General features: G+C 46.0%; 1 protein-coding gene across 1 annotated transcript in view; it reads left to right on the plus strand.

The window, feature by feature from the left end:
• gbe1a (glucan (1,4-alpha-), branching enzyme 1a) overlaps positions 1-12,500 on the plus strand; it is a 142,664-nt gene that overhangs the window by 52,983 nt on the left and 77,181 nt on the right. The window contains exon 7 of the mRNA XM_063202318.1: positions 1,598-1,688. Within this exon, the coding sequence (XP_063058388.1) occupies positions 1,598-1,688 (91 nt within the window). The remainder of the gene's footprint in view (positions 1-1,597; positions 1,689-12,500) is intronic.

Raw genomic sequence — 12,500 nt, forward strand, 5'->3', positions numbered from 1 at the left:
ATCGAGAGTATGTTGACTAATCTGTTTTCTAAAGGGCTGTTTATTGATTGTGATAGGCCATCATTTTTTTGTACAGGCCAAAAAAATGCATTTATAGGCAGTGTTCTCTGGAATCATGACTGCCTTTTATCTAGCGTTAGCTTTCAGCTCAATTAGACAACAAATAAAGTTGTCTCTGCCTAAACTGTGGAAGTACTGTACATTCCTGTGATGAAGAATGGAATGCCTTTTTTTAAAGATATTTTTCTTGTCTTTTTGACTTGGCGTTAGTACAGTGAGAGGTTGGAGAGAGAGACGGGGTAGGGCCAAAATGAAATGGAGTTTAAAATCGAATATTACGTTTTCCCAATCTTGGACAGGATAGAAATGCAGGTTGGTAGAAAAATGTGCATTGTGTGTGCGCGTGTGCGTGTGCGTGTGCGTGTGCATGTGCGTGTGTGCGCGTGCGCGTTTGTGCGCGCGTGCGTGTACGTGTGTGTGTGTGTGTGTGTATCTGTATCTGTGTGTGTATCTTTGTAGAGCAAGGTGTGTGTGTGTGTGTGTGTGTGTGTGTGTGTGTGTGTGTGTGTGTGTGTGTGTGTGTGTGTGTGTGTGTGTGTGTGTGTGTGTGTGTGTGTGTGTGTGTGTGTGTGTGTGTGTGTACATTTATGCGTGTTGTTAGATCTGTGCGTGCAAGTGTGCATGTAGAACTGTCTGTGCAAGCATGCGTGTGTATGTATGTGCAGTATATGGGTCACTGCAGGTCTCTGCGGTCGCCTCCTCTATGTCTCCAATGTCCACAAACAGGCTTTTTAGTTCAGGGGTTGTTGACTTCTGACTGCGTGTTTGGAGGATTGAGAGAAGACTTTGTGTTTTTGTGATTTCTTTGGTGGTTTGAATAGGGACTCTGTGGTGACCTCTTCTTCTGTCTCTTCTATACGTGTACAAATACTTTCTTTTATTCTCCCTCTTTCTCTGTGTACAGAATGTGTATTTGATCCATTTATTATGACATACATATGCATAGGCATACAGTGCGTATATATAAAGAGTTCAGATGCAAAAATCCCTAAGTGCCTTTCCAGAAACATGTCATAATTAATTTGTGTATTTGTCAAATGGTAATTTATTTTATTTTATTTTTAAGTAATTTCAATATTTATACTGTATGTATTATCAAGTACATTAATTTAAACCAAACCAACAACAGGGTTCCCTAAATATATAGAAATGCAGGTCTTCAGAAATGGAGTTACAGGGTTTTGCATCTGAACTCTTCATATTATGCATATTTTGATGGTATGGTTGTGTTGTTGTGTTGTTGTGTTTATTTTCATCGCCGCCCCCGCCGTGGGCTTCCATATTTCTCCACTAACGTGAATGCTCCATACCGTCATGAATTATGGACAAAAAAGAACTTTCCATTGCCGTTGTGTTGTGTTTTAGTCTCTGTATGTCTTTGAATGTCTGTTCATGTTTTTGTTTCATGTTTCATGTTCTGTAAAACGTCTTTGGGTATTTAGAAAGGCACTATACAAAATTGATGTGTTATTTATTATCATTATTATTATTTAGGAACGTTATACGGTTGTGTTTGTTGTGTTTCTGTCTTGTCTAGGCTACAACTGCATCCAGCTGATGGCGGTGATGGAGCACGCCTACTACGCCAGCTTTGGATACCAAGTCACCAACTTCTTCGCTGCCTCCAGGTACTGTAAACATGCAATTGCTTTTTCCAGAGGTGTTAGTTCCATAGAATAAAATAAAAACTGGCAAATATTTCATCTAACCAGTTCTGAATGAGCAGTAATGCATACTGACAGGTAGAGCAGTCAGTGAACGTACCTGTGTAGGAAGGGAACGTCATGAGGGTTTTATTTCTGAAGGAAGAAGAAATCCGCACTCACAAACTGCGTCTCATTATTTATTTATATTACCACCATGTCCAAAAAGCAAACGCGTTTCGGCTAACAAGCCTTCATCAGTGCGTCGGTACCACGCACTGATGAAGGCTTGTTAGCCGAAACGCGTTTGCTTTTTGGACATGGTGGTAATATAAATAAATAATGAGACGCAGTTTGTGAGTGCGGATTTCTTCTTCCTTAAGTTGACGCTTTTTATCTCGCACCCAAATGCTTTTCGGTTTTCCAAGAAGTTGAGCGCGTCCTCTGCCAACACTTGAGGGTTTTATTTCTGAAACAGGTTCTTGACACCTCTGGTGTACATATCGAAATTAGAGGCACTCTGAGGTTCAATGGCGCTCAATGGCGCCCCATGGGGAGCAGTGTGGTGGGACGGTACCATGCTCAGAGTACCTCAGTCATGGAGGATGGGGGAGAGCACTGGTTGATTACTCCCCCCACCAACCTGGTGGGTCGGGAGTCGAACCGGCTACTTTGGGCTACAAGTTCGACACCCTAACCGCTTACCCATGACCCTAGGTGTTGCACTGTAGACCACATGGCACTTCATTCCTCCATCCTCCACTGGATTCTCTCTATCATGGGAGGAAGGGGTGACGCTGAGGCACGAGCCAAACCAGAGGAGGGAGGAGATGACTACAGGGGCAATATTGAGATGAAGCCAGTGTGTGTGTGTGTGTGTGTGTGTCTTTGTGTGTGTCTTCGTGTGTGTGTTTGTGTGTATGTGTTTGCATCGCCAACTCCTGATGCGACAATGTCTCCTCTAGTGTCTAATAGGGCAGTCATGGGTGAACGGTTAGGGCGTCAGACTTGCATCCCAGAGGTTGCCGGTTCGACTCCCGACCCGCCAAGTTGGTGGGGGGAGTAATCAACCAGTGCTCTCCCCCATCCTCCTCCATGACTGAGGTACCCTGAGCATGGTACCGTCCCACCGCACTGCTCCTCATGGGGCGCCACTGAGGGCTGCCCCCTTGCACGGGTGAGGCATAAATGCAATTTCGTTGTGTGCAGTGTGCAGTGTTCACTTGTGTGCTGTGGAGTGCTGTGTCACAATGACAATGACAATGGGAGTTGGAGTTTCCCAATGGGCTTTCTTTCACTTAATTATGCAAACAAAAGCACCATCTCCTCCTGTTCCAAACAACACCAACTCCTCGTATTCTTCTCTCATCTGCTCTGGCTGGCGTTGCCATGAGTGATGAGACTGATCAGAAAGTTTGTGTTGGGCTCTGCAATATTGTGTGTGTGTGTGTATGGTGTGTGCATGTATGTGTGCGTAAGTGCACGCATGTGTGTTCACATGTGTGCGTACACGTGTGTGTGTGTGTGTGTGTGTGTGTGTGTGTGTGTGTGTGTGTGTGTGTGTGTGTGTGTGCGCGTGTTGGACTCCGCAATATAGTTCCCTGTGGTGTTGTAGAGTTCTATGGCTCAGCAGATTCCATCTCCTCCTTCCTCCTCGTGCGTGCGTGCGTGCGTGCGTGTGTGCGCGTGCGCGCGCGCGCGTGTGTGTGTGTACGTGTGTGTGTATGTTTTTACGCGTATGTGTGTGTGTGTGTGTGTGTGTGTGTGTGTTTAAGCGTGTGTATGTGTGTGTGTGTATCTGTGTGTGTGTGTATCTGTGTGTGTGTGTATGCCTGTCTCCTCTTCCTCCTCCTGCGTCTTCCTGTTTCTGTGTTTGGCTTCTTCAAATATGCCTCCGCAGGAGTTCTGGAAAAATAACTCACTGAAAACTTTTCTCATGAGATTATACAAGAACGATGTGAGTACCTACTGTGTATCTTGTTTGTAAACGTGTCATCAAACAGTTTTTGTTTTGTTTCATCAACCGTCTGTGATGTCATGGAAAAGTAGTTCTGTTACACGCAAACATACTTGGTGTTGGAGTTTGTTGGAGTTTAGTTTAGTTTAGTTTAGTTTAGTTATTGGTTTATTTCATCAGGGACCATGTGCAAAGTACATTAGTTACATAGTAAAAAGATGACCTGCACCAGATTATAGCTAATAGCTAATTTCCATCTGCAGTTTAAGTTTGTTTGAGTGTGATGTAGTTCTGGGGCCTATACTATGAAGCTGGTTCAGGAGGACAGCTGTGGTGAGGGCAGCCGTGGCCTAGTGGTTAGAGAGTTGGTCTTTCAATCAAGGAGTTGCAGGTTCAAATCCCCCCTGACCTCTCCTACACCTCCATCCATGGCTGAAGTGCCCTCGAGACAGGTACCTAACCCCACATTGCTCCAGGGACTGTAACCAATACCCTGAAAAATAATAACTGTAAGTCGCTTTGGATAAATGAAAGCGTCAGCTAAGTGTAATGTAATGTAATGTAATGAGGAAACCAGGTTAAGTTAAGAGGTAAATCATCTAGCAGCAGAGCCTGGAGTTCTCATTTTCTTAAGAGTTTCCACTAGTTCACTCTTGAGTGCTCGGTGTATAGAAACGCGGCCCTGGTCTCCGTCCCAGGATGTTTTAAGTGGACATCATGTGTGATGAGATCCGCTCCCTCCCCCGTGTACTGAGGAATGAGCTTAAACACTAGGACTACTATTGAAATGGAGGAGTGAGGGGAGGAGGTGTGGAGGAGTGAGGAGAGGAGGTGGAGGACTTTGACAAGCCTTCACCCATGACAGGTGGACGAGGGATTATACATAAAGACAAGCTGGGCTACTTCACAGTGACTAGACCCAGATATGACTGGAGCACTCAGCAACTTTGTGCACCAAAATAAAAAACCTCTAAAGACCTCTAAAAAAGCACCAAAATAATTAAAAATCTCTAAAAAGTTGCTGAGTGCTCCAGTCATCCCTGGGTCTAGTCACTGTGAAGTAGCCCAGCCTGTCTTGATACTGGTGTCCTCGACTATGAGCACCACCAAGGCTGAAGCGCAGACATCCCCTCTTTGAGGGATTATACATCTCTGACAATGTGGAGGGAGAAGGTGAGACAGCTGTCAATCACTCCTACTGGCTTCAGCGTGAGATATAATGGCAGGTTGTGTTGTGTAGGGAAGGAGAGGGCGAGTCTGCTTTACCAGCAGTGTGTAATGTGTCTGTAGTGTGTAATGTGTGTGGTGTGTGTAATGTGTGTAATGTGTGTGTAGTGTGTAATGTGTGTGTAGTGTGTGTGTAGTGTGTTATGTCAGGTAGTGTTGTGTGGGGAGGGAGAGGGCTAGTCTGCTTTACCAGCTGGCCTGGCATCGTGTGTGTGTCCTCCTTTGAAGCCTTTTTGTCCTCCTTTTCACTTTTCAACATGTCCTGCACAGAATAACACAAAACATGGCTATGAGCGTGTTACGAAACAATAAAGTTTCCCAGCTGTCAGCCTCGCCACAACAACTTTTGAGGGACTGTTTTTCATTCACCATCCCAATTGCGAATGAGAAAAATACTCTACAATTGAGCTTTTGCAAGATATTGAAATATAATGCTGTTGTCAGTGATATCATCATGACATATTACTTCCTGGTACGAGGAGAGAGGCAAGTGGAGGAGGCAAGTGGAGGAGGCAAGTGGAGGAGGCAAGTGGAGGAGGCAAGGTCGCATATTGCAGCGCACGCTATATGAGGCACAGAATACCACAGGAACATGGGAGCTATGGCTATATGAGGCACAGAATAACACAGGAACATGGCTATACTGTATGTGGCAGTGGACAGTAAGGGACATTTGCAGCAATTTACACGCACACAAGCATGCACGCACGCACGCGCGCACGCACACACGCACACACACACACGCGCGCAAAAACGACTTCCGAAACTAAAACTACTTTCACCCAAACTATATCCCTCACCTCCAACACATTATGCTACCGTCTGTATGTGCAAAACTGAGCTTCTTCAACCAAGTTGTGAATAATAAACTACACTATTCTAGCTCATTCCAGGGTGGGCTTCACTTAGCTAGTAGTCACACCCTGCTCTCACACAGCAACCAGCCTCCCTACCTAGCAAGTTCTCGCCATTATCCTTCCCTCCAGGAAGTGCCCTCATGTCCTCACCTAGAGGCCTGCCCTTCACGCCAGGGACTTCTGCTCTCCACTGCTGGGGTGCATTTCTGGAAAGCGTAGTTGTTAGCAGTTAGCAACTTCAGTAGCTGCCAATGGGAAATTGCATTGCAACCAACAAAGTAGCTAACATAGTTAGCAACTTCGCTTTCCAGAAATGCACCCCTGGGGCCACATAACAGAAAGTTCCTAAGTCTGAAATCCTATCTTATCTTGAGATAGGAAGGGATTTAGGAATTTTGGTATAACAGAAGGAGGTTTCCTAACTTAACTTAGGAAGAAATCCTATCTTATCTTAAGATAGGAATATAGCCATTACAGAAGCATCCTAAGTTAGGAATATCTTAACTTAGGATGCCTAAGTTAGGAGACCATACACCCTGTCCTTAACTCAGGATACCCCTGTTACTGGTGCTTTTTTTGCATTATACACAATGTCAGCAACATGGGGCATCAAACCAAAACACCTAGAGCAGTGATGCCTGGGTTAATGGGGGCATTTTGTTTTCAAGAGAGAAAAAATGGCACTGGTACGGTTACCACAGTAGCTTCCCAACCAGGCAAGGTACAATTCCATAGTTGCCTGATGTAGGCCTAAATAATTTGACCATTTGAAGCCTGTCATTGTTCTATCCATGCAATATAGCTTACCTTTATTTAGAAATTAAAAAAGAAATTAGTTTGAAAGCCAAACACATTTCCTATTAACAAGTGTAGGCTAACCTTTGAATTAGGCCTACTTTGACCATGGGGTTTGCACATCAAAGACTGATTTTGCAACGTCCAACAAAAAAGCAACCGACTTCACGTTGCCTACGTGCTGATGTTGTGACAGGCTTATGAGCACAACGTGCGCTCCCTCGTCAAAGTCTCCTCTCAGGAGTTGAACAGGACAAGTTACAATGCCTTGTCTTCTAGGTCTACGGATGAATTTATAGACCACACAAAACTAATCCATTTGTCCTCACAAAGTTAACGGTGTAGATATTATGCTAAACACTAAACAGGGTTTAGCATTTCTAGGTTGCGTAGCGTTGTTCAAAAGTTAGCCTATTTAATGATCCGATTCCTCTCGCTCTCCCTCGTCCTCTGTCAGTGCAGTCACACAGGAAGGCGCACCTTGCTCTCCCTCCCTCTTCCCATCTTCATGCTGTCATTCAAACTAATGTTTCTATGATCACGTCTTTAGTTCACACGGAGGCATCCCAGAATGATGACTGTTTTACACGCGTTGTTTAGGCTGACAGTCGATGACTTGTTTCGTCGCCCGTTTCATTGATTTGAATAAGCTAGCCTACTTGATCATGGGAATTTGCACATTGTTAAAACAGCATTCAGGTGGCGGATTTGCGACGGGAACTGCTGAAACTGACAACACGGCTATGAGGAAACTTTTGAGGAGTCTTAGCTACAAATGTAGCCTACATGAATGATGGAAAGTAACGCCCTCGCCCTCCTTTTATTCACTGTATTTTTTCGTCCGTAATTATTAATAATTAGGCTATGCGTTCTCCCCCCAACACGTAGCCTAGGCTACAACTGGCTGCCCGTCGCTTCAAAAGTGAAGTCGTTACATTCCATCAAACTCATGCACATTCGAAATGTCAGAAACAGACACGACCAATCGAAAAAATCAATATGATAGAGGAGTTAGGAATTCCTAATTTAAGATAGGATGGGGGGCCAAAAATAAGATAAGAAACGGCTAGGGACTTAGGAATTCGTTCTGTAATAGGAAGTTAGGATTTTTCCTATCTTACTGTTCCTATCTTAAGTTAGGATGAGCATTTAGGATTTGTTCTGTTATGTGGCCCCTGTACTGTAGTCCAGTGGTTCCCAAACTGGGGGTCGTGGAGGTACTGAAGGTGGGTCGCGGACTAAAGGGACCTGTATTCACTTGCGACAACTTTATCAAAAATCTCTGTTTGTTTGAGATGAATGAACACATTCTAATGAAAGATGAGGGTCTTAGCGTTTAAATGCAACTTAGTGCATATTTTTATGTGCTTCAGAAGCTGAGATATTTGGCTGAGGGCTGCTTTTCCTAAAAAGGGCTCAGGCATTCAGCACCCTTTTTTGCAGGTGCCTTAGGCATCAATGGGTTAATAGATGTATTTGCTGTCTGGGGGATTTGGAGTGATGTTGGCGATGGCGTACAAACTATTAATAGAAAATCTAGCGATATTTCTCGATTTCCCATTAATAGTTTGTCTGGTAATGTTGCTAGAAATCCATTGCTAGGCTAAGACTATGATGGGTGTGTGTGTGTGTGTGTGTGGGGGGGTGGGGGTCACAAAAATATTCTCAAGTTCAAAAGGGGGTCCCCGCTGAAAAAGTTTGGGAACCACCGCAGTAATGCAGACTAGCGCTAGGGGGCAGTCAGGCTAGCTCTGAGGTACTCACACGCTCCTGCGCCTTGGGCTTAGGCAGAGGTTTAGACACGGGCACGAACTTAGGCTCAGGGCGCTTGAGCTCGGTCATTGAGACTGATAAGGACTGAGAGAGGGCAGAGCAGAGAGGCAAGAGGGCAGAGCAGAGAGGGGGTCGCGGAAATATTCTCAAGTCCAAAAGGGGGTCCCCGATGAAAAAGTTTGGGAACCACAGCGCTAGGGACTGTAGTCCAAGGCTGTGTCTCAAATGCTGCACTTGTGCACTTCGAACACTGTTTTTCAGTGCCTAGGGCGCTCACGCTGAAAATTTCAGTTGAGCCAGTGCACTGAAAGTGCCAGGATGATCCCCTAACAATGGCGGAAAAATGCAGTGCTTGAACGATGGACAATGCACGCACTAAGCGGCGGCCATGTTGACAATGACAGGGAGGAAATGTGGCATTCAGTTCAGTAGAAGAGTTTGGTCAACAGTCTTCTAATTCTGTAAGTATTGTTGATGGGACACCAACCTTTACATGCCAACCAAAGTATTGTATGTGTGATTGTTGTCCTTTGGGGTGAAGGACATGAAAATACAAGCACCAGACGCTGTGCATTGTAAACAGTAGCCAACTCATATTTTGGCAAGCTAATGGCATGCTCAGCCGTCACTTCCAGCGAGGGCACAGTGCATAGTGCTCACATTTTTCCTCGACACTATGCACTAAAGACCTCAGTGCACTGTGTGCACTATGCACTGACTGTCAGTGCACTGACAAAAGTGCGCCATTTTTTGACAGTCCATCTCAGCCCTCTTGGCCTCCTGGCCAGACTCATTTCCAGCTCTCTTAGTGGTCTCTGCAGTTACATTTATTTTAATGAGACCAACGTAAAGTCCCAGGATCTATGCTGCCCTCTGCTGCCCAAAGGAGAAGTGCACTAACTACGCAAAAAATAATGAAAATACAAGCACCAGAAGCTGTGCATTGTAAACAGTAGCCAACTCATATGTTGGCAAGCTAATGGCATGCTCAGCTGTCACTTCCAGCGAGCGCACAGTGCATAGTACTCACATTTTTCCTCAACACTATGCACTAAAGACCTCAGTGCACTGTGTGCACTATGCACTGACTGTCAGTGCACTGTCAAAAGTGCGCCATTTGAGACATAGCCATAGGCTACTGATGTGAAGGTCATAGAGGATTGTGCATAGAGGTAGAAAATAACACTAGAGGTGACACGGCAATTTGCGACAGCACTGTGAAATGGTACGCTGAGGGTCCCTCCTTGTCATGGTAATGTCACTTCTGCTGCCCTTCTCTCCTGCTCTGTAGTCCATCTCAGCCCTCTTGGCCTCCTATCAAGTTCTCGCCATTATCCTTCCCTCCAGGAAGTGCCCTCATGTTCTCACCTATTGGCCTGCCCTTCACGCTCGGGACTCCTGCTGCCCTTCTCTCCTGCACTGTAGTCCATTTCAGCCCTCTTGGCCTCCTGGCCAGACTCATTTCCAGCTCTGTTAGTGGTCTCTGCAGTTGCATATATTTTAATGAGGCCAACGAAGTCCCTGGATCTATGCTTTCCTGTACCCGTAATTGGGTCCTTATTACATTGGATGTATTGGGCTGGGGGACCCTTTCAGAGGACTTTGTCCTGGGCCCCCCAGTCAAAGCTGTCAGCGTACCACTTCATGTCCCCCTGCCACTTCACTGCTTGCCCCCCAGTGCTAGCTCTACCCAGCTCTCTCTACCCAACTCTCTACCCAGCTCTCTCTACCTCTACCCAGCTCTCTCTACCTCTACCCAGCTCTCTCTACCTCTACCCAGCTCTCTCTACCCAACTCTCTAAACAGCCACTCTCTATCCAGCTTTCTCTATCCAGCTCTCTCTATCCAACTCTCTCTATCCAGCTCTCTACCCAGCTCTCTCTACCCAGCTCTACCCAACTCTCTCTACCCAGCTCTACCCAGCTCTCTCTATCCAGCTTTCTCTACCTTTACCCAGCTCCATAACACGTAAAGCCAATGAGCTGCTCTCTACCCAACTCTCTACCCAGCTCTCTCTACCCAGCTCTCTACCCAACTCTCTCTACCCAGCTCTCTACCCAGCTCTCTCTACCCAGCTCTACCCAGCTCTCTACCCAGCTCTCTCTACCCAGCTCTCTCTACCCAGCTCTCTACCCAGCTCTACCCAGCTCTCTCTACCCAGCTCTACCCAACTCTCTCTACCCAGCTCTCTACCCAGCTCTCTACCCAGCTCTCTCTACTCTCTACCCAGCTCTCTACCCAGCTCTCTCTACTCTCTACCCAGCTCTCTACCCAGCTCTCTCTACTCTCTACCCAGCTCTCTCTACTCTCTACCCAGCTCTCTACCCAGCTCTCTCTACTCTCTACCCAGCTCTCTACCCAGCTCTCTCTACCCAGCTCTACCCAGCTCTCTACCCAGCTCTACCCAATTCTCTCTATCCAGCTTTCTCTACCTCTACCCAGCTCCATAACACGTAAAGCCAATGAGCTGCTCTCTACCCAGCTCTCTACCCAGCTCTCTACCCAGCTCTCTCTACCCAGCTCTCTCTACCCAGCTCTCTACCCAGCTCTCTCTACCCAGCTCTACCCAGCTCTCTACCCAGCTCTACCCAGCTCTCTGTCTCCAGCTTTCTCCACCTCTATCCAGCTCCATAACACGTAAAGCCAATGAGCTGCTCTCTACCCAGCTCCATAGCATGTAAAGCCAACGAGCTGCTCTCTACCCAGCTCTCTACCCAGCTCTCTCTACCTCTACCCAGCTCCATAACATGTAAAGCCAACGAGATGCTCTCTACCCAGCTCCATAACATGTAAAGCCATAAACCTGAAAGTTGATAGCATGCATCCGAACTGGTGTTGTATCCTAAGATATATTTTGTGACTGTGGTGTGGACCTAAAAAAAAAGTCAAAACAGAATGAAAAAAGGAATAAAATGAACTCCACGTGAAATAATAAAACAATTATTTGATACATAATTTTGGAGGTTTTTCTCCCCCCTGTTGTATTGTATTTGCGTCCCTGTAGTGGTGTATGGGTCTGCTGCTCTGGCCAGCGTAGCGGGCCGGCTTGTTGGTGAGGGTGCGGCCGGCTAGATAACGTGTAGTAATGTATGCAGAGTAATTTCATCCATGATTGATCTCTCAAAGACATTTAAAACCCAATCCTCTCCTGAACACAGCGGGACACCGCAGGGGATACAGCAAGAGGAGCAGTTACTTTACTCTCTCTCTCTCTCTCTCTCTCTCTCTCTCTCTCTCTCTCTCTCTCTCTCTCTCTCTCTCTCTCTCTCTCTCTCTCGCTCTCTTCTCTCTCTCTCTCTCTCTCTCTCCTCTCTCTCCTCTCTCTCTCTCTCTCTCTGTCTCTCTCTCTCTTCTCTCTTCTCTCTCTCTCTCTCTCTCTCTCTTCTCTCTCTCTTCTCTCTCTCTCTCTCTCTCTCTCTCTCTCTCTCTCTCTCTCTCTCTCTCTCTCTCTCTCTCTCTCTCTCTCTCTCTCTCTCTATGCATGAAGAGCATCCCATGTAGTGTAACTCCCAGGGGGTATTAGGTACAGGGAGTAAACCAGCGGAGCTCCGTGATGGTGTTTATTCCTCCGTTTCTCCCTCATCATCCCTCCTTTCCTCTCTGTGGGAGGTGGAATACATTTCCCAGGTGGCTGTTGAATGCAGTTTCCCTCAGTGTTGACCAGGCAGTGCTGTACTACATATCTATATTATGAAGCATTTGTTGTTGATTGTTTACTATGCATCGCAAATCATAGTGGGTATACTGTAGGAGTTAGCCTAGCCTGTTGAGGGTTATTTCCATGCATATGATGACCCCAGTAGGTTAATAAGGCAATATAGGAGAGGTCAGTCAGGTGGAACAGATTAGTCATTGTACCCCATATCCCACAGTCACACACAAGTGACTATATAACTATCTACCATTACCCTACTTACCACCACTGCAGAGTATTTCACGTTTTATAGTACCACTTCATAGTACTTAGCATTTAATATTTATCAATACATTACACTGAGCTGACACTTTTATTCAAAGTGACTTACAGTTATTTACAGGATATTGGTTACAGTTCCTAGAGCAGTGTGAGGTTAGGAGTCTTGCTCAAGGGCACTTGAGTCATAGATTGTATTGGTTTCAAACCTGCCACCTTCCGATTGCAGGACTGACTCCCTAACCTTTAGGCCATGGCTGCACGTTATCAGTACT

This window comes from Engraulis encrasicolus, chromosome 7, assembly GCF_034702125.1.
Source record: "Engraulis encrasicolus isolate BLACKSEA-1 chromosome 7, IST_EnEncr_1.0, whole genome shotgun sequence".
Taxonomy (NCBI): domain Eukaryota; kingdom Metazoa; phylum Chordata; class Actinopteri; order Clupeiformes; family Engraulidae; genus Engraulis; species Engraulis encrasicolus.